The sequence below is a fragment of the Capra hircus genome, chromosome 14 (genome assembly GCF_001704415.2).
Source record: "Capra hircus breed San Clemente chromosome 14, ASM170441v1, whole genome shotgun sequence".
Lineage (NCBI taxonomy): Eukaryota > Metazoa > Chordata > Mammalia > Artiodactyla > Bovidae > Capra > Capra hircus.
In genome coordinates, this window is record NC_030821.1 from 81072342 (window position 1) to 81093094 (window position 20753).

Sequence of the window (20753 nt, forward strand, 5' to 3'; positions counted from 1 at the left end):
ACACACACATACACACACGCAGGCACTCCTGCACACACGCTCACAACCGTGTGTGCACACACCACCAACCTTGATTATGGTGCTTGTTGACCCACTTGGTGAAGGTTTTCTTCTGCACACGGTCCCGCTCATCTGGGAGAGCACAGGCCAGGTTTACCTGGGCCTGGAGAAAGCCCCGCAAGCCCCCAGGAGGAGACTGCCATGCAGACACAGTGGCTGGTGCACTGAAGAGGGCCTCAGAGCTCACACTGCCCCCCACCCAACAAGGCCCCAGACAGTCCTGGACAGAAGCCTGGGTCCAGGCCGCGGGTGCCCACTGCTAGGTCTCCCAAGATGGGAGGGTCTGCAGCTGGCAGCCACACCTGGACACAGCACACAAGTCCTGGCCTGCCGCCACCCCCACACAGGCCGCCTCCGGGGGCCCAAGGCGCTGGAGCCAGACTAGCAGGGCTGTGGTGAGGGGAAGCTCTGTGCCCCACAGGATGGCGGGCCTGTTTCCCGGGGCATGGAGAGCCCTCCACCCCCACCACCCAAGGCCCAGACACCCCCACCAGCCACTCTGTGTTGGGCATGGTTTGGCTGGCCCGCCAGCAATTCTGCACCTGGGCCAATGCTGGTCTCAGAGTCTGTCCCCTAAATTCAGAAGCCTCACAGTCTGGGCCCCACCCCACCAATGCCAGGCTTCCTGAGGCAGGAATCTGGGCCCTTCCTGTCCTGCGCCTGCCCCGCCTGGCGGTGTGGAGTCCCTACCTTTCTTGCCCTCTGAGGCCCTGAGCACAGCCAGGTAGAGGTTGTCCCTCCGACGTGGTCCTCTTGTGACCCAGGCCCTCGGGCTCGGGCCGCCGTGCCGCTGCTGAGACATGGTGCCGCCCTGCCCTTTCGGCGCTCTGGCCCACCCCAGGTGCTGCGCGCTCACGGCCACGGGGCACACCACGGCAGAGGGTGCCTCAGCCAGGCACGGCACACTCGCTCGGTGGGCTCTGGTCGTCAGCTCCGTTGGAGCCCAGTGCGGGCCACTCCCTGCCGCGGAACTCCCTAGCCGCTGTCCCCGCCCCCGAAGCCCCACCCCAGCCTGCACACCCCAGAGAAGGAGTGTGTCCCAGCGGGAAGCAGGAAGAGCAGCCCCTCCCCCACAGCCACACCTACAGCGGGGCAGAAACAGGAAACCAGGGGTTTCCTCACCCACCCTGCCCGCAGCAGCCCCTGAAGGAACCCGTGGCGCAGGGACGCTGCACCCTCACGGCATACAGACATGTGTCAGGTCACAGGGGAACCGCACATGCCCAGGCCACTCCAAAGGGGCCGCCCTCAGGGAGGGGTGCCTGAGCTGCACTGGGCCAGGGAGCCCAAGGTCACGCATCTTGAGGGGGACACAGCTCAGACTTGACCAGGGCCGCCCCATGCCTGCCCAAAACTGCCGGGCGGACGGGCTCTAAGGAGGGACCCCCAGGGGAGTGACACCTGGCTTGGGGGGCCGGCTGCCTTTCCCTGGAAGCCCTCCTAAATCACCCCTCAGAACCTACATGCCCTACACCCTACACCCTGCTAGGATCCATCTATACCCCGGCTCCAGGGCCACCAGGCTCAGTGAGGGCTGGGCCCCTCTCAAGCGGGCCCACCAAGCCTGTCCTGGAGCAGTGCCCCATCCGAAGGCAGAGTGCTCCGCGGGCAGGAGCGGGCGCATAGCTTGAGCGCTGACTCACACAGGACCGCCAGCCCTGAGCTGCGGCGAACTCTGCCTCGAGTTGGGGGGGAGGCCCAGGTCAGAGGGGAGCACCCTAAGGGGGCCCAGCAGTGAGTCAGGGGAGGGTGATTCATGGGCAAGGAAGCCGCACCTAGGCATTGGGGCAGCCTGGGTGGGGGGCTGTTTGCAGGCGGCGGGGCACACAGATATCAGCCACTCAGGTTGTGTAAAGGTGGTGGGACAAAGGGCTCAGACGGGTGCGGCCCGGCTCCCTCTCGTCTCGCACACTGCGGCCCTGGCCGCGCAGGACTCCCAGCTGCCAGCCACTGCAGGAAAGAATGCACCGCCCTGACGCACAGAATTTTCCAGTCGGAGACATTGCTTGAATGCGATCCAGCTGGGAGCCCCACCCCCATGTGCCTCGGGCCTCGTTTCCAGGAAAGGCTCACCCACCAGCCGCTGCGCCTTCTGTGGCCACGGGGGGGGGTCGCTCACACCCTAGGGGGGTAGGGGGCCCCAGACCAGGTGGAGCTGACTACCCTCATCCCTACCTCAGGGTCCTGCCGCAGGTCACCTCGCTCCCCACTCTGGACAGACCCCCCCTTCTACGCAAGGCCCGAGAGAGGCCCCACACACAAGCCTTCACCTCCCAGAGGTGCTCCAGGATCCCACATCAGACCCACACTGGCCAGCACCCAGTTTAGGGTCACCAAGGATGGCTCCACCCACTGCAGGCAAGCTGGGGGAGTCCCGCCCCCAGCCCCTCTCCAGCGTCTTCTCTGTCACTCAGAGGCCTCAAGGATATTGGATTTGCTGTCCAGGACAGGGTTCCACCTCCACCTCCAAGCCCGCTCCCTCTCCCCAGCACACCCTGGTGCCTCCAGGCTCCCCCCCCCACCCCCCCCACCCCGGGATCTCAGAGTGTCCTCTCAGGGCTCCCTGCGGCCCTGCCGGCCAGTCCCTCACCCCTGGCTGTAGGACGCGCCCTTCCCGCGTCCATTCTATCCGGCATCCTATTCAGGCCTCAAGTCAAGAGACCACCCACCTTCCCCGGCCGGCCCAACCCCGCGGCCCGCTCCCATAGGCCAGGTTGCTGCACGTCTCGGTGGCCCTCCCCAGCACTGCTGCTCCTGCCCTGTCCACGAGGCCAGTGTCCTGCAGAGTTGCTCGTGGCCCTCTGAAGGGTACCTTTGCCCCTTTCACAGATTTTGGAAACTAAGGCAAGAATCTACGGCTAGTGGGCCGCTCCAGGATAAGAAGCCTGGAGACACGAAGGGAGCCGAAGCGAGAGCACAGGGCGGCGCAGAGACGCAACTCCGCCCGGGCCCCTCCCACCCCACACCTCCCGAGGGCAGACTGCCGACAGCCCGGAGCCCGGAAACCGGGCCCCGGCCTGCCGGCCCGCCCACTCCCCACCCCTTCTCCGGAGGGATCTCGGGGGCAGAGGGGACTCACCCCGCCTTCCTCCCCAGGTGTTTCCGCACCGAGCCTGGGGGCGGGGCTGCGCTGGGCCAGGCACGCCCCCCGGCCCCCGCGGCCTTCCGGGCGCTCTTGGAGACGGTTGCCCCTCCGGCACCACCGTCCCTCCACCGCCACCCACCTACGCAGCACAGCTGCCCGTAGAGGTAGCCCCTGCGCGCCTGCTCGCAGCCCCCATCCAGCCACCACGGCCGTTCCAGCACACCTCCTTCTGCGCGCGAAAGCGACGCCCGCCCCCCGTGTGCGGCCGCAGCCATGAGCCGGGCGCCCTCGCGGACAGCAAACAGGACGGTGCGTCGGCTCCCGGCCACGCGCGAGGCCGGCCGGCTCCGCACGCCACACCCTTCCCCGCCGGGCCGGACGCTGAGAACCTGCCCCCGGCGGCCGCCCGCCCCACGGGACCTGGAAGCCGCGCCCCGCTTGGAAGGAGAGGACCAGGCTGGTCCTGGGCGTAGGGGGAGGCTGCGGCCCCAGGACAGAGGCTGGGAACTGCCCGAGCCTGGCGTTCCCGGGACGAGCTCCGCTCCGCCAGGATTCGCGGGGAAAGGCCGGGTGTGGCGGAGCAGGGGCTGAGAACTGAGCAGAAGCATCGAAAAAGGGCGCCGAAGCGCAGCAGGACCAGGGAGCGCCGAAGGGGTACCCCGTGCCCACGTGGGCACAGGAGACAAATGCTGAGGGAGGGAGGGCCAAACCGAGGCGGGAGCGCTGACCTGAGCATTTTATTGAACCGTTTTGTTAACCCCGCAGCTGAGTCACCAGGCCCTCCCCAGCCCCCAAAGCCACGCCTAGGAGCCCCATCCGGACTCAGACCTTGGCCAGGCTCCCGCAGAGTAGGCCCACCGGGGTGGCCCTGGCCACCCCCACCCAGGGCAAGCCTCCCGCCTCAGGCTATCGCCCGGGCCGCCCTTCAGGTCCCCAGTGGGGGCCGTCCCTCTGGCCAGAACACCCAGTCCCCTGCTCATTCACTGGAGTGGAGGCAGGCTCCACCCAGTCCTGGGCCAGGCGCCACTGCCGAGGGCTATAGCTCGAGCGGGTGACCTGGAGCCGGGGGAGGGCAGCGTAAGCCGGCCGCAGGTCCTGAGGCTTACTGGGCCCTGGTCAAGGGCGCTCAGGCACCTGTCCAGCTCCCGCCAGCCCCACCTCCTGCGGCGGCCCCACCTCAGTCCCCGGGACGCCTGCCACCTGCAGCTGCGGTTTCTGTGTTGACAGTCACCTGTGCTCGCTCCACACGGGCTGCTAGGGAGGGGCCTAGGAAAGCCCCTGCCCTTGCCGCCCCCTCCCCAGCTGCCTAGACCTCCCCAGCCCTCCCTTTACGCCCTGCCCAGCAGCAGGCTCCAGGCTGATGTGAGGCAGAGTCCCGGCCCTGCCCAGACAAGCAGGCGGGGTCTTTTCGGCAGGTGGCGGGCCTGGGGTCCACACCTTGTCTGGCCAAGTGCCCGCGCGAGCCTCCAGGACAGGAAGGGCGGGCATAGGGAAATTCAGGGGCGGGAGAGAGGCGGCCCCTCGAGCGCCCCGCCTCAGCCCCCTGGCCGGCTGGCGGCAAGAAACAGCAGCCCCGGGGGTGGCCACATCGGCCTTACCTTGCTCATCCTGCACCGCGCGGCGCCCCCGCGCCAGTGCCACACGCGGCCAGCGGTGACGACGTGGGCCCACGACCACGAGGGAAGGAAACAGGCTGCCGAGGGCTCATGGCTCTGGAGCGCCGGCCTGTGTGCTCGGCAGGCGCAGCCGCCCTTCGAAGGGCTACTCCAAGCCGGGAAGCCCCCCTTCCTTCCCGAGGAAGTGGAGGACGCTAGGGGTGCCCGGGACCAGGGAACCGCCCCCTGCGGGACGCCCGACCACTGTCGCCGCCGCGCCGCCGCACAACTGCGCTCCGCCGCGCCTCCCTCCCGCTCTGGCCACTCCGCTCCCACCCGCCCACCTCCCACGGCGGCGCGCTCCGCGGCCCTGCGCCCGCTTGCACGCTCAAGGTTAGCGGAGCCTTAACCCCTGCTCACCCGCGGCCACACCCGCCAGGAGGAGGGGCCTGCGGGGACGCCTGGCTGAGCGCAGCCCCCACCCCTAGCCCAGCCCGCCGGCCCTCGCGGGCCTCACACGCGGCCTCCCCCGCCCCCACAGGGGTGACGTGGCGCCCGAGCACCCCATTCTGCCTCAAGGGTGCCCCTGGGCGACAGCTGCCAGCGCCCCGGTCCTTGCTGCCTCCAGGCTCGCAGCGGACTCAACCGTTGTCAAAGACAGGGCGACCCGACGCCCCCGCCCCGCCGAGGACAGCAGACAGGGAGGGGGTGGCCCGCAGCGCCGCTGGGCTCTCAGAGGCAGCCCCACCTACCCGGCCACGATCTATTGGGGGACAGCCGGGGAGGCCCACCGGGTCCGCACAGGCGAGTATGTTTGGTGTCTGGGGAGGCCGTCACAGACCCTCGGAGGGCTGGCGGCGACACGTCAGACGTGCTGTGTGGAGGGAGGCGCACGGCGCTTGCTGCTGTCATGCCAGAGCTGTGTCCGTGGCGGGAGGGCACTATAAGTGGGCATTGGGGATCTTTAAACGCCCCCCCCGCACAGCATCTTCATACACTGGATCATCACCAGTTCTAAAACAGCCGGCCTAGGATCCTCCAGGCCGTCATCCTTGTTCACTGACTTAGACAGTGACGGTGCGGAGCCAGCCCCCCGCGACACCAGCGCCAGGCCACTTTCCCACGGTGAGTCCAACAGTGCGCGACAGTCCCGTTGTGGATTGTCGCACCTTCGTAACGACATCCTGTAAACTCTCTCACCTAATCGTCGTCGGGGCCACCTGGAGCAGGGTGGCCTCGAGCCTGGGGGCTCCTGTCCTTGTTGAAAGGCGGTGCAGCTCCCGCCCTGCCCACCCCTCCAGCGTGGACAGCAGTGGGGGAGCACTGGGAAAGGCCACCCTGGCAAGCACCACCACCCCCTCCCCTGGCAGGGTCACCAAACAACACCTGGCCCAGACGGACGGGCAGGACGGCCTCCCAAGGTCAGGTCTCAGGCCAGATCGGGCCGGGCCTCCCCAGCAACCCAGGACGCTCAAGGTGCCGGCCCCAGTCCGACACAGACCCTGGAAGCCCGGGGTCTCAGACATCCCAGGGCCAAGGTGTTGCTCAGGAAACAGCAGGTGGAGGTCGCAGTCCCGCCCCCTCCTCCCTGTCAAGTCTGACCCTCTGAGAACCCCATGGAGGAAGCCCGCAGGGGCCATTCTAGTCTGACCCTCTGAGAACTCCAAGGAGTAAGCCCCACGCGTCACCGCACCACACAGTTGAGGAAACTGAGGCACAGAACCAGCGAGGAACACCCCAGCCACGCGAGGCCGCGACCTCAGCCCTGGTCGACTGCCTGGAAACATGTGGGCAGCCGGCAGCAGAGCACAGCAAACCACACTTGGCCTCTGGCTGCCAGGGAAGGGATGCCCCAGCCCACGTGGGGAGGCCAGGGGCAACGGGGAGGGGGTGGAGGGCCAGGCCCACCCAAGCCTCCTGCCCATCAACCCCATGCTTCAGAAACTCAATTCTGAAGGAAAACCGGCCTGCAGGGGCCAGCTGTGAAGGCCAGGGCTGGGCTCCTCCTCAGAGGACTCCGTGCTCCAACACCAGGGGGAACCAGCTCCTGGAGTCATGGAAGTCTGGGGCAAGGCCTGGCACCCCGAGACACATCCATCCCGCCCCAGACACACCATAGGCGGCATCTCTAGACAGAGCCATGCTCATCTGGAATCCACAGTCCTGCCCTGCAGGGCCCTGGCCACAGGCTGGTGGGGAGAGCAGAGCCCCAGCTGGAGGCCTGGACCCCTCCCTTCTGAAAACCTGCACCCTGGGCCCAACCCTACCCTACCTTGGCCCAGTTGAATCAGCTCCTCCATGCTGTACCTGTCCATAGCTGCCGACCATGAGCCTAGCTGCTCTGGAGCAGCAGAGAGGAGAGGAAGGGAAGGCAGGAAGGAGGGAAAGGGTGGGAAGCAAAGGGAGGGCTCACCAGAGCCCTGGCCTCCCCACCCAGTTCTGGGAGCCTGGCTCCTCCTCATGGCCACCCTTAGTCAGAGAGCCGGGCAGAGTGAAGCCCAGTGGACCAACGAGTCGGACCAGCCCGCCTGCAATCCCTGAGCCCTCAGGTGTGACTGGAGGGCCCTCCTCTGCCTGCCGGCCCAGCCCACCCACCCGGCAGCCTCCCACCCGGCAGCCTCCCCACCCGGCACCGGCCCCAGCAGCCTGCACCACCCCAGCCCCTCCTAGACCCCTCCTCTGCCTCAGCCTCCAGGCCTTCAGCCTTGACAAAGGGACATATCTTAGCTGAGTACCAACCTCTGCACTTTTTCCGTGCTGCTGGACTGCCCAGCCACCGCGAGACCCGGTAAAAGACAAACCTAATCGTACGGTAACCTGCTTGAAAACCCGCCAGAGTTCTACGGGTCTCCCCGCAGATAACCAGACACAAAACTGGAGACTAATGGAGGGCTGGCAGGGGCGCCATGTGCCGTGAAAGGGAGCGGCAGGGCTCTGCGCCTGCGGACAAGCCCATGGGACAGTCAGGTGCACGGCATGGCCAGGAGCAGCCAGGCTTGCAGGGCACGTGCACCCGCAGCATAGAGGCTGCTGGAGCACAGGGGTGAGCGTGTTCGGACGGCACTTCTTTTCTACTGAAGTTCTAGTTCTTTCTGAATTTTGAGCCAGGCTCATTGAGAAATGAAATTCATGTATGAAACCCACTCCCCCAGGTCCATCTCTCCAGTAACCCCAGAGGACCCCTGTCGGACCTCCTGGCAGCTCTCTGAGCGCTGTCCTCCTCGGTCAGGGCTCAGCTCAAGGCGTCTCTCACAGGGGCCCTCCCAGACCACTCGCTCTTCACCCAGCCCATCCATCCCACATGCTGGGGGCTTCCAGCCAGGGACTCAGCCTGGAACTGACTGGTAAGTGGCGGAACAAGCAAGTGGACACCTTCCCACACGGATGAGCAGACCACCAGGGCACGGGGGAAGGGGTCCGCAGCTCCCTGGCCAGGGCTCCACCGAGCAAGGCCGCTGTGACGAGTGTGGCGGGCTGGGCCCACGTGCTGACCTGCTCTTCTGCAGATGGACCAGAGGGGCGATGCTGTGAGCAAAGTGAGGGGTCTGTGTGGCACGTCGCTGGATAACTTTTAAAGTATTTATTTCTTCATTTAATTTGGCTGTGCCAGGTTTCCATTGGGGCCTGTCAGACCTAGTTTCCTGACTAGGGACTGAATGCAGCCTCTGCCTTGGGATCGAAGAGTCACAGCCACTGGACCGCCAGGGAAGCCCCACTTGATAATGTTTAAAACTCTGAGAAGTCGACGGTTCCCAATGTCATCAGAAGCTTCCTAGCCAAGCCACCAGGACCCCTGCAGACCTGGCCAAAGCCCTGTGCCCCACCCAGCATCCGAGGTGGCCTGGGCGTCCTCTTGTGCCAGGGTGGTGCTCAGATCCCGCTCAGCCTGCAGGACCTCGGGGAAGGGGGAGCCCACGCCCTCCGGCCCTGACTCAGCCTGGAGCTGGAACTCATTTCCTGTTGGAAACTCTGAGCTGCCACCGGCGGCAGCGGCTGCGGCCGGGAAGGGAAGACTGAGTCACCCCTCAGGGCTGGGGGCGCCCCCCCCTGCTCGCTGAGCCACACCCAGTCCCCCCTCCTGGCCCACAGCCAACTGCTCGCCCAGCCGCTCAGCCCAGCACCAGCCCAGCCAGGCTACAGACAAGGAAGGAAGGAGATAAAAGGAAGGGGTCCATGCTCCCCACACCCACGACCCAGGAAGGGGGAGGGTCTGCTCTGCCAACCAGAATGGGGCAGAGGCCCCATCAAGGCAACGGTCAGGGAGGAGGCCGCGCGGAGACCGTCCATCAGGTGCTGTCAGAGCTGACCGCTGCCCAGCCCAGTACTACTGTTTCCGGTGGGGGACAGGGTCACCTTACTGACAGGCGCGGGAGAGGCCACGTGGTGAGCCCCGCCACCCACAACCTCCCAAACTCCCCGAGATGGGCTCCCACGCCTGGGCCCTAGTTGGTGGGTCCAGGCCCAATCCGGGCCTGCGCCTGGGTCCCCTGATCCCCGACTCATCCACCTGGCAAAACTCCTGCCCACCGTGCTAGCCTCACCCCAGGCCCCCACCCACCCCCAGAGACCACATTCCTCCCCAGCTGGAGAGACATGGAGTCCACCCTATGCTGGGGATCCACTACCCCCACTCAACACGGAGGCCGGTGAGCTCAGAAGCACAGGTGTGAGCCTGAGCTGCCCGCGACCCTCTGCCCACCTGGGTGGTGCAGCACAGGTCCTTAGGGACAGGTGGCTGCCACAGTGCAGGGCACAGCGCGAGGTGCCAGCCCCTGGGATGACAGGACCCAGTCCATCCTCTGGGACCCAGGTCTCCCCGGGATGGATCCGCCTAGACCCCAGCAGAGTCTTGCACTGCCGCGGCCACGAGTCTGCTCTTCCTGTCCTGGCCGAGGGCTGCCTGCTAGGCTGTCACCCACCCCAGGCTGACCAAGCACCCAGCCACCATATCACATCTGTGCCACACAACCGGGGGGCAGATGTCACCCCCGCTGGACAAACCCACAGCTCAGAAAGACCAGGCAGTCATCCCCACTCGGAGAGCGGCTGTACCCTGTCCCATCCCAGCACCCCCTCTGCACGCCCCCACCCCCTGCAGAGAGCCTGGAGCAGACAAATCCCTGTGGCAGGGAGGGGGCAGGCAGGGCACAGGACGAGGGTGATGCTGGCGAGAGGGCCCAGGATGCCAGCCAGGGCTGTGCGACAGCTGGTCCTGCCAGTCCGAGAACCGTGAGCCCCACCCCCAGCCCCAGGGTGTGCCTGGCTATGGGTGGCAGTAACCCATGGGCTCCTCCTTGGCCTACCCACCCCAAGATCCTCAAGCCAGGAGGAGGCGCCCTGGATCCACTGGCAAGAGTGCCTAGGCGGAGAGAGCGCCGCCTGCTGGCAGGAGCAGAGCTTTTGCACACCTGCTGCCCACCCCGTCCACCAGGCCCAGGCCCCGCACCCCCACCCACCAGGCCCAGGCCCCCACACCCCCGCCCTCCAGCTGGGGCCAGGGCTGCAGCTACCTGTGGGTAAGGCAGGCTCCAGCCCCTGCCTCGCCAGGGTCCCTGGGGTGGTGGCAGGCACCACAGGGGGCTCCAGTGCCCCCTCCTCAGGCTCCTTCCGGCGGTAGACCCACCTCTCCTCTCGGGCAGTGTCCTCGGTGGGCAGCGGCCCCCGCTTGGGCGGGCAGCCCAGGGGACCCTGTACGGCCTGCACATGGGGGGTGCGGCGTGCGGGCATCACCATGGCCACGGGGCGGCGCACACGCTGCAGAGAGGCAGGCACGATCTCCGGGGGCAGGTGCAGGTACTGGCGCAGGTGGGCAATGCCCTCGTTGGTCAGGTACCAGTAAAAGTGGCGCCAGGCGAAGGTCTCCCGCACCAGGCCCCGCGCCCGCAGGGAGGCCATGGCGCGCATGACCTGCAAGTTGGTGACGCCGGGCACGTGAGGGTGCAGGCTGCGGGGCCGCCGGTCCTTCTTGGCCACCATCACGCCCTCTCGGAAAAGCACCTCATAAATGGCCCGCAGCTGGTCCAGCGGCATGAACATGCCGGCCACCATGGCTGCGGGTGTCGGTGAGCCGAGGGCACGGGCGGGGCCCAGAGAAGAGGCCAGGAGACGCCCTGAACACAGCGAGGAGATGGGCCCCGGGGCAGGCAGGCTGCGGCGGAGCGCTCAGTTCGAGGGCGCGGGCTCCCGGCTAGCAGCTCGCGGCGCCAGGCTCCCTGGCTCCGTGCGATTCCTGCCGGCACTGCGGCCTGCCCACCGCCTGCGCGAGCCTCCCGCCCGCCCGCCCTTCAGGACGCCCAGGCCGGCCCCCTCTGACTCAGCAGCAAGGGCGGCCCCTCCCACCCTCGACCAACAGGGGCCCTCGCAGGGTAGGGGGGAACCTTGCAGAGGGGCCACCCCCGAAGCAGGCCCCCTCCCGCAGAGCCGGCCCAGGGCTCCACGTCAGTAATTACATCAGTTTCTAAACACTTCCTTCAAGGTTCTAAGACTCGGGGGAGGGCGGGCCGGCGGGAGCAGCCACGGACCCAGAGTCCAAAGGGTGGCAGAGGGAAGCGGAAGGAGAGAGGGCAGGAGGGTCCTCAGGCCGCGGTGTGGTCTCAGGGCCTCAGGAGTCACAAGGATCTGAACAGGGTGCTGCCCGTCCCGGCAGGGGGCGCTCCAGGTCTAAGGGAGGAGGGCTGAAGTCTTGGGGGGCAGAGAGGAGGTGCTGAGGGGTCTGGGGTCTGAGAAGGGAGGAGGAGAACTGGGGTCTTGGGGTCAGGGGTCTAGGGGCACGGCAGGGGCAGCTGCTACAGCACACTGACAGGCAGGCTGCAGGCACCACTGGCTGCTGTCCATCAGGCAGGCTAAGGGACAGAGCCCCCACCGCCAAATGTCAGACCCAGACACTGGCGGCCCTTTTTAACACTTGCCATGCCGGGCCAGATCAAGGGTGGGCCAGGAGCATGGAGTTAGCTCTGAGCCCAGAGGAGTCCGAGCAGGGAATGGGGCGGGGGGGGGGCGGGGGGGGCGGGAGGGGTTCAGAGTGGGGCCTCCACCCCCCACTGCCCCAGGCCAGCTGTCAGAGGCCAGAAGCTCTCAGCTGCTACAGGGAATCAAAGTCACCAAGTCCCCCCCCTCCAAGCCCCTCTCACCCCCCAGAGCCTCCTGTGAGCCAGCTGGACAGATGCATGGGAGCCCAGCTACACGAGGGTCTGGGCGCCCCAGTGATGGGGGGCCAGCAGCTGGGAGGGGACCGTATGCTCCACGTGAGGACCCTGGATCCTGGCCTGGCCACACCCAGCAGTCCCCCCCCAGGCCTCGCTGCTGAGCCTCCAACCGCAGACACGCCGCGCCTCCCCATCCCACCCGATACCCCAACTCTCCCACCTGGGGCTGCCCGCTCCACCAAGCAGACACACCCATTCCCACCAAGCAAGGCCAACCCGGGAACTGATTAGAAATCGGACGGAGGTGGGGGGATCCCGAGGTGGGAGGCTCCGGCGAGCAGGCGGCAAACAGGCGGCGGGTGGGGGCGGGGTTCTGAGGCCGTTGCCATGGCACTGCAGAACCGCTCCCAACACACACGCACACGCGCCCGGAGTTGTGGCAGAGGAAACTGCAGGCACAGCCAACTGTGCCCACAGCCCTTCCCGCCGGCTCTCTGCGGCTCTCCCTCCGCCGGCGGGCAGGGGCCCAGCGCGGCCGGATTCCGGCTCAGGGAGGGCGGGGCGCCGGCTGGGAGGACGCGGGGTGGGCAGCTGCCGTGCCCTCTCTGCCGAGCGGCGCCCGCGCGCCCCGAGGGCCACCAGGACTTTGCGGAACCGACACGAGCTGTGGGTGCAGGCCAACACTCAGGCTAGCGGCCCGGCCTGGCCCTGCGCTGGAGGAAGGCCATTCCTGGCCTGTCCCTCAGCCCTCCCTGAGGCCACCGGCGCTCCCCCTGCCCACCCCATAGCCCCACGCTGACTTCCTCTCCCTCCCAGCCACCCCGACACCCAACGCACATTTTCTTAGTTTGATTCTCCGATCTAACCCTCTCAACCCCCAAGTACCCCACCAAACCAACCCCAAAGCATCCCACCTCCCAAAATGATTTCCAGCCGCACCCAAGGCCCCCAAACCAAGGTCTCTCCTCCCGCACAGCCCTGCTCTGGCCTCAGCCCCGTCACCCCCACCCTTGCTCAAGAAAGGGGGCGGGGCGCGAAGGGGCGTCCCCCTCCCGCCCACCAGCCCGGCCTCGCGGGCTGAGGGGAGGAGCACAGAGGGACCTGGGGCAGGATGTTCCCGGCCTGGCCCGCGCGGCCGGCTGCGGCACACCTCCCTCGGCCCTACTCCCAGCGCACCCCCCGCGCCCCCGAGGTCCCAGGGCTGGGAGAACGGCCCTTTCTGCCCATCCCCCACACTGCGGGAACCGCAGCCGCTGATTCAGCAAAGGGAGGGCCCAGGCGGGCAGACAGGGCGGCCCCCTCCACCCCACTCCAGGCCCCTCCGGGTCTCCAGGGCAACCAGTCGGCGCCCTTTGGCAGCCCCCAGCAGCCCCCATCCCAGAACAAAGAACCGCAGTGTGCACTTGCCCGGGGCCAGCCCGCCTGGCGCCTCCCCCCAGTGATCCCCTAGGCCCGGCCGGGTCCCCTCGGACGCTGGGGGCAGGCCGAGGAGCTGGGCGGGGACAAGACAGAGTGCTGGAGGAGAAAGTGCCGACCCGACCGCCAGCAGAATCCAGCTCCCGCCTCCGCCCCGCCCCCGCCGCCGCCGCAGCCGCCCCGCCCCCCGACACACTGCAGGGCTGCGGGGCTGCGGGGCCGTGGGGCTACGGGGCTGCGGCTGGAGCCCTCCCAGCCAGCCTCGGGAGGACCTCGCACCAGCTGCAGGCCCGGTGGGTCATGGGCCGGGCCTCCTGGGGCTCCAGCTCCCCACTCCCAAAGCTGCCCCCAAAGCTGCAGACTCCGACCGCTGCTCTGTGGGGACTGCATCCAGGCAGAGGTCACAGCTTGGTCCACAAACCCCATGCCCTGTCTCGGCCCCCCGCCTTGGCCCGCACCTTTGAGGGAGCTGATCTCTTGCTGGATGGCTCGCGAGGGGTCCATGTCTCCGCTGGGGCTGAGGGCGGCGCGGCCGCCGCCACGCAGAGTCCAGCCCCGCACTGCACTGCCCAGGCCAGAGCCGCAGCCTGGGGGAGGAGCCGGGAGGTGCGGGGCGGGGCTTCCCAGCTGGGGCGGAGCCTCGGCTAATCAATGCGCAGGGCCTGGCCGCCAGCACTTGCTCCCATGGACGCAGCCCTCACCCCTCCAGCCTCCAGCTCTCGATCGCCTGACCCCGCTGACCCCAGCCAGACTGCCAGGCCAGCAAGCTAGATCCAGGCGCGCCTGGCAGGCCCAGCCCCCACAAACATTCCCACCCTCACCGCTGGCCACCCTCAGAGTGCCCTCCTAGTCTCCCCTGCACGTGGCTTTCCTGACCTCGAAATCATGGCCACTCACTCCTTGCTGGAGAGGCCCAACAGTCTGGACGTCCTGGCCATCTCCCCAGCAAGCGCCCCACATGAGGCCCAAAGGTGGGTCCCACTGGGCAGAACAGGCCCTTCATCACGGCTCACTTCCCCACCTGCCATGCTCTCCCCATTCTCCCTCAGCTGCGGGCCCTCCTCCACCCACATGCTCCTCTGGATCACCTCAGCCCGTTGGGTGACATGACCCCCCAAGTGGCAGCCAGCTCCCACCTCCCCACTGTGAGGTCCCCACCGGGCTTGTCTCAGGGTGTTCCTGTCTCTCAGGGTTCCTCCTCCCTCCCTGGAGGCACCACCGCCCACCACCCAGCAGCTCCAGCCAGCACCCTGGGGTCATCCCGAGGTGGGTCAGCCCTGCGGGTCCTGGTGGCTCCACCGTCTGGTCTGTCCATCTGCCACCAACTGTCTGGGTCCCAGCACATCTCGCGGGGTCCCCACCACCAGCCCTACTGCTGACAGGATCAGCCTCCTGGACACCGAGCGTCTTTGCCACCGCCCTGGGGAGAATGTCCTCGCTGGCACTGCCCAGTGGGATGAGCTCGGCCTCATTCATGGTGCCGCGGGCACACCGCTTCAAGGTCAGCCCCAGGAAGCGCCTCCCACTCCACCCTGGTCCTCTGTGTGGGGCTGTGGGGCACAGGCACCCCGGTCTCCCACAGGCCTACACCCCAGTCTTCCCTCCGTCCTTACCCAAAGCTCCTCCCTGGGGGCCCACACCCTCCCCAGGTGGGCTGCCACCTTCAGGCATCCACCCGTCCTTCCACAGGCCCGCCGCCTGTTGGGTCTGGACTAGGGGGCACATGATGACACCACAGGGGCAAAGCCAGCAGCACCCACAGGCACAGGCTGATGAGCAAAGAAGCAGCTCACACCCCTGTGGTCCTTGGGACCTGAGCTGAGCTCCTCCACCACAGCCAGGCCCCCTCCTTCCCAGCCCTTCTGTCTGGGACAAAGTGCCCCCCGAGTCTCCTGAGACCCTGGCAGGTGTGGCCCTGGGCCAGAGGCAAGGAGGACCCCACCCCCACACACCCCGCCTGCCAGCCAGACCACCACTGCTCCCAAGGCCCTCCCTGCCCTCAAGTCCCTGTTCCCCACCAGCGCTCCCCAGCTTCACACTGCACCCACCCCGGGACAGCCTGCCCTGCAGCAGCTCACTAGTGATTGGTTGGCAGGTGATAGCCACAGACGGCTTCTACTATGTAGGGTTCCCCTGTAATCACACAGAGCACTCTAGTAACAGGTTCACCTCAGTAATAGATTAAAGGAGAAAACCTATGTATCAATCTCAAAATTGCTGACAACTCATAAAAACTCACTGAGATTTCTGATTTTTACAAAGTGGCCCAATAAATTGGGAAAGGAGGTCCAGGGGTCCCTCAGGGTCTGAGGGGAACTGGTGCCAGAACTCCAGCCAACACTCAAATTCTTGGATGCTCAAGTCCCTTATAAAAACTGAAGTAGTGTTTACATATAGGCTAATACAGAGCAAGTGCTACATGAATAGTGTCAGTCGCTTCAGTCATGTTCAACTCCTTGTAACCCCACGGACTAGCCTGCCAAGCTCCTCTGTCCATGGGATTTCCCAAGCAAGAATACTGGAGTGGGTTGCCATTTCCTCCTCCAGGGGATCTTCCCGAGCCAGGGACCAAACCTTGGTCTCCTGCATGCATGCAGATTCTTTACTGTCTGAGCCAGAGCCACTGGGAGCACATAGATAACTGTGACTACAATGTAAATCCTATGTAAAGACCACCCACAGCAAATTCAAGTTTTACTTTTTGAACCTTAAATTACTAAAGTGCCCAGTGGCTGAACCATGGGTGGGGAAGGCCAGCTGTTAACAGGAGACCAGACTTCCATCTGAGTCTGATGGTGACACTGCCCCAGAGGCCTCCCCTGTGGGAAGTACTGGAAGCAGGAGCAGCTGGGTGATAAAACTCAGCATAGTGGCTGGGATGTCCCCAAAGCCACATGGCCAGAGGCCAGAGCGAGCCTCCAGGCTCAGCTGCTGGCGAGGTGGATCCAGGCCTGTGAGGAAAGGAAACCGTATACACACCGCTCTGACCACAGAGTGATGACAAGTGTCCTTTGCCTCCTCAGCACCTAAACCAGCACCGTCGACCACCCGTCAGAACCAACAAGGCGCCCACTAGAACAGCCAGCTTGCAACATCCTTCGAAAGACTGGAGAGATTTCTTATAGGCTAACAATGGAGAGTTAGAAAAAGAGGGTGGGAGAAACCCTGCATTCGCAGTACACGATATAAACTTCTCTGGCATGGGCTGATAAAAATCTGTCAGGACTTAAATGGATAAAGTCCCAAAAGCACAAAGAAAGACCCAGATCCACAGCAGATTCACGTTCCCAGTGCAGGGGTCTGACCCCGCAGGACCACTGCGCCTGAGCTAGAGCTGCGCTCCTGACAGGCACACTGGCCCGCACGCCAACTCTGTTAATAATTGCCTCGTTTACCTGCTCACATGATTTCATATCAGATCGGCGTGGTGCTGCTGTTTGTCTGCAGCCCTGACTCGGGGTGCAAGGTAGGCAGGGGGGGAGTGAGCCCTCTCAGGCACTGCAGAACCTGGCAGACAACCTTTTGTGTGTTGTTAGTCGCTCAGTCGTGTCTGACTCTGCGACTCCTTGGACTGTAGCCCGCCAGGCTCCTCTCTCCATGGAATTTTCCAGGCAAGAATACTGGAGGGGGTTACTATTTCCTACTCCAGAGCAGACACCTTAGGACCTTGTAAAAATATTGTGTTTGAATAGGAATTATTCTCCAGACACAGGGAAAAGTGCCCCCATCTCGTCCCCTCCCTGCCCTGCACACAGTATGCGACTCACAGTCAGGACTGGCTTCCTCTTCAAATCTCTGAAATTTCTTTATGGGGAAAAGTCAAGTAAATACAAACACGATTCTTGGTTTTCCCCCTTTCAACACAAAAAGTGACCCTTTGCCTGCACTGTCAGGAGGTCCCCCGCTGCAGGTCTACACCCACCCTCCCTCAGGCGCTGCCCCCATCCTCTGCTGTTTCACGCACTGCGGTTTTTAGGCCTGATAGACATTTTCACTGGCCTGGTTCCCACCACTTCACTAATACAATCCAGAAACCGGGGTTCTGGAATTTTGCCAATCTGATAGGTGAAAAAACAAAAACAAAAACAAAAAACGGCACCATGGTGCAGCTGGAGCTTAAATCTTGCTGGTTTGACCCAGAAATTCCATTTCTAACAACAGCCATAGACACACACGATCCAGCGACACAGCTCTGCTATGCGGCAGTTTCCAGCAGCAAAAAAGCTGAACTAGACCAAACCTACTGTTCCATGGGAGGAGATCAGTTTCAATAGGATGCGGTCCTGAGCGGGAAGCTGCCCAAGGGCACAACAGTGAGGCGGTGCTGAGACCAGCAAGTGGCATGTGTGCCTGAGCACAGGCACGCTCCTCCGCTGACCGCTGACACGCCACAGCGGTGCAGGACCCACTCCCCTTACCCGAGACACGCCTCGTGTGCGTTCTGTCCCTTAGTACACCTGCCACACAAAAACATAAATAGCACAAAATAAAGAGGATATGATTACCATGCAAATCACGAACTAATGTCATAGAAGGATCATATTTGTTGTAACATTAAATAAAAAGAAGTTACACGTGTCTAAAACACTGGGTTGGTGCAACAGTAATTGCACTTTTTGCACTGTTGACATTTGCTGTTTGATATTGGAATACCTTCTTAAATAAACGTGACTATGCTATACATCGTGTTAATGCGCATTTCTCCCTTTTGTTTTTCTGCTAGTAACATATTACTTGCTGTTTATCTGTATTTTAGACTATGGAAATGAAATTAGACAAAAAGCAAATTGGAGCAATTTTCTTATTCGCGTTAAAAATGGGTTGTAAAGCAGAGGAGACCACATCAACAACCCATTCGGCCCAGGAGCTGCTAACCGACGTACAGTGGTTAGCAGTGGTGGTTCAAGAAGTTTTGCAAAGGAGATGAGAGCCTTGAAGATGAGGAGCGTAGTGGCCAGCCATCGGAGGTTGACAATGACAACGACCAACTGAGAGCCAGATCATCGAAGCTGATCCTCTTACAACTACACGAGAAGTTGCCAAAGAACTTAATGTTCACCATTCTAAGGTCGTTCAGCATTTGCAGCAAATTGGAAAGGTGAAAAAACTGAATGAGTGGGTGTCTCATGAGCTGACTTAACACGCGTGAGCTGATCGTAAATAAAAAAAGTCTTCATTTTGAAACATTATCTTCTCTTATTCTAGGCAACAACAACAAACTATTTCTTGATCAGATTGTAACGAGTGACAAATAGTGGATTTTCTATGACAACTGGCAACAACCAGCTCAGTGGTTGGCCTAGGAAGATGCGCCAAAGCACTTTCCAAAGCCAAACTTGCACCAGAAAAAAGTCATGGTAGAGACTGGTGGTCTTCTACCCATGTGATCTACTACAGCTTTCTGAATCCCAGCAAAACCATTACATCTGAGAAGTATGCTCAGCAAATCGATGAGATGCCCTGAAAACTGCAACACCCACAGCCAGCACTGGTCAACAAAGAGGGCCCAAGTCTTCTCCATGACAACACCCAACTGTACATCACACAACCAACCAAGCTTCAAAAGTTGAATGAATTGGGCTACAAAGTTTTGCCTCATCCTCTGTATTCACCTGACCTCTCACCAACCAACTACCACTTCTTCAAGCATCTTGACAACTTTTTGCAGGGAAAACACTACCACAGCCAAAAGGAGGCAGAAAATGCTTTCCAAGAGTTCACTGAATCCCGAAGCATGGATTTTTACACTATAGAAATAAACTTATTTCTTGTTGGCAAAAATGTGTTGATTGTAATGGTTCCTATTTTGATTAATAAAGATGTGTTTGATCTTAGTTATAATGATTTAAAATTCAGAGTCCAAAACCGCAATTATGTTTGCACCTAAATACTTCACAATATTAGATTACAAAGTTATACATAAACTAAATTATACTATAAAATACTGTGCATGTTTTTCTTAAAAACAAGCATAAAACATAAAGCTGTGGAGGTTTTACAGAACACCAATCACCAACTGCAGGCAACCTGGAGGGAAGGCGCTGACCAGCAGCCCCAGATGGTGTGCTCATGTAGAGACCCCCAGTGCCCGTGACTGTGACCTGAAGTGGAAATTGGGTCTTTGCAGATGTGATTAAGTTCAGGATATCAGGACGAGATCACCCTGGCATATCTGGGTGGAACCTAAATCTAATGACAGTGCCCTTATAAGAGGCAGAAAAGAGATCCTCAGAGGACAGGCCTGTGAAGAAGGGGCAGAGGCTGCAAGGATGCTGCCACAGGGCACGCCACAGCCACCAGACCCTGGAAGAGGCAGAGGCAGGCAGGGTCTTCCCTGGAGCCTCCAGAGAAGCCAGTGCCATGACAAAACCTTGACTTTGGCCTTCTAGCCTTCAGAGGGGAGAGGAAGTTTCTGCTGTTCTGGCCCACCCGTTTGTGGTCATCTGTTATGGCAGACACAGGAAACTAATGAAGATATTTTTACCAGGAGTGACAAATGTCTAAAAGCGTCGCGCTGGTTTTGGAACTGGGTAACAGAAGAGGCTTGAGAACTTGAGGAGTATGGTAGAAAACGCCTAGATTGCCTTGAGCACAAATCACCGGAAGCTGGAGGAAAGGTGATCCTTATTAAACACAGCGAAAAACTTGGCTGAACTGAGTTCCAGTGTCAGGTGCAAAGTAGAACTTGCAAGAGATGAACTTGCATCTTTAGCTAAGAAGGTTTCCAAGCCAAGTGTGGGAGATGTGACCTGGCTTTTATCTGTTCCTTACAGGAAAGTCCAGGAGGAAAGGCACCAATCGTGGAAGGAACTGTGAAACAGGAAGACAGCCTGTGCTGGTGACCCGGGAACTTCACGCCCACCCAGGTTCAGGAGAGGTGGCTGCAGGGAGTCTCGCTGTGAGGAGAGAGAGCCAACGACGTGACTGGACAGTCGTCCTCTGAAAAGAGCTGATGTCTGACTAGCAGATCCAACCATCTCAGCACAAGCTGGGCTCAGAGAGGGGCCTCCTGGGAAGGAGGAGCCTCCTCCCTGATGGCATGGGTCCCTGTGACGTACACGGGAGACCCACACGGTCAAAAAGGGTGCTGTATCAGCAGAAACACTGCCAGCTTGGATGGAAGAGGATGAAGGAAAGATGCTAGAATTCAGGGGTTCTGCAGGCAGGAAATGGGGCAACAGAGCAGCTACTCAGCTTCAAACATATGCCGCCCATCAAGGGAAAAATCATGACTTCCCTGGTGGTCCCGTGTCTACGACTCCGAGCTCTCAATGCAGAGAATACAGGTTCGATCCCTGGTCAGGGAACTAGATCCCACATGCTGCAACTAAGCCAGAGCAGTCTAATAAATACATAGAATTTTTTTTTTAAAGCAAAAGATGACTCCAAGGGCAGAGCCTTGGGCCCAGAGACAGAGGCCGGCAGAGATGAAGGTACAGAGAGCAAAGCATC

General features: G+C 62.3%; 1 protein-coding gene across 1 annotated transcript in view; it reads right to left on the bottom strand.

Annotated features, from left to right (window-relative positions):
• PLEC (plectin) overlaps positions 1–20753 on the bottom strand; it is a gene marked incomplete in the record, with an annotated part of 47447 nt that overhangs the window by 16954 nt on the left and 9740 nt on the right. Inside the window, 1 exon segment of the mRNA XM_018058696.1 lies at positions 79–132. Within this exon segment, the coding sequence (XP_017914185.1) occupies positions 79–132 (54 nt within the window).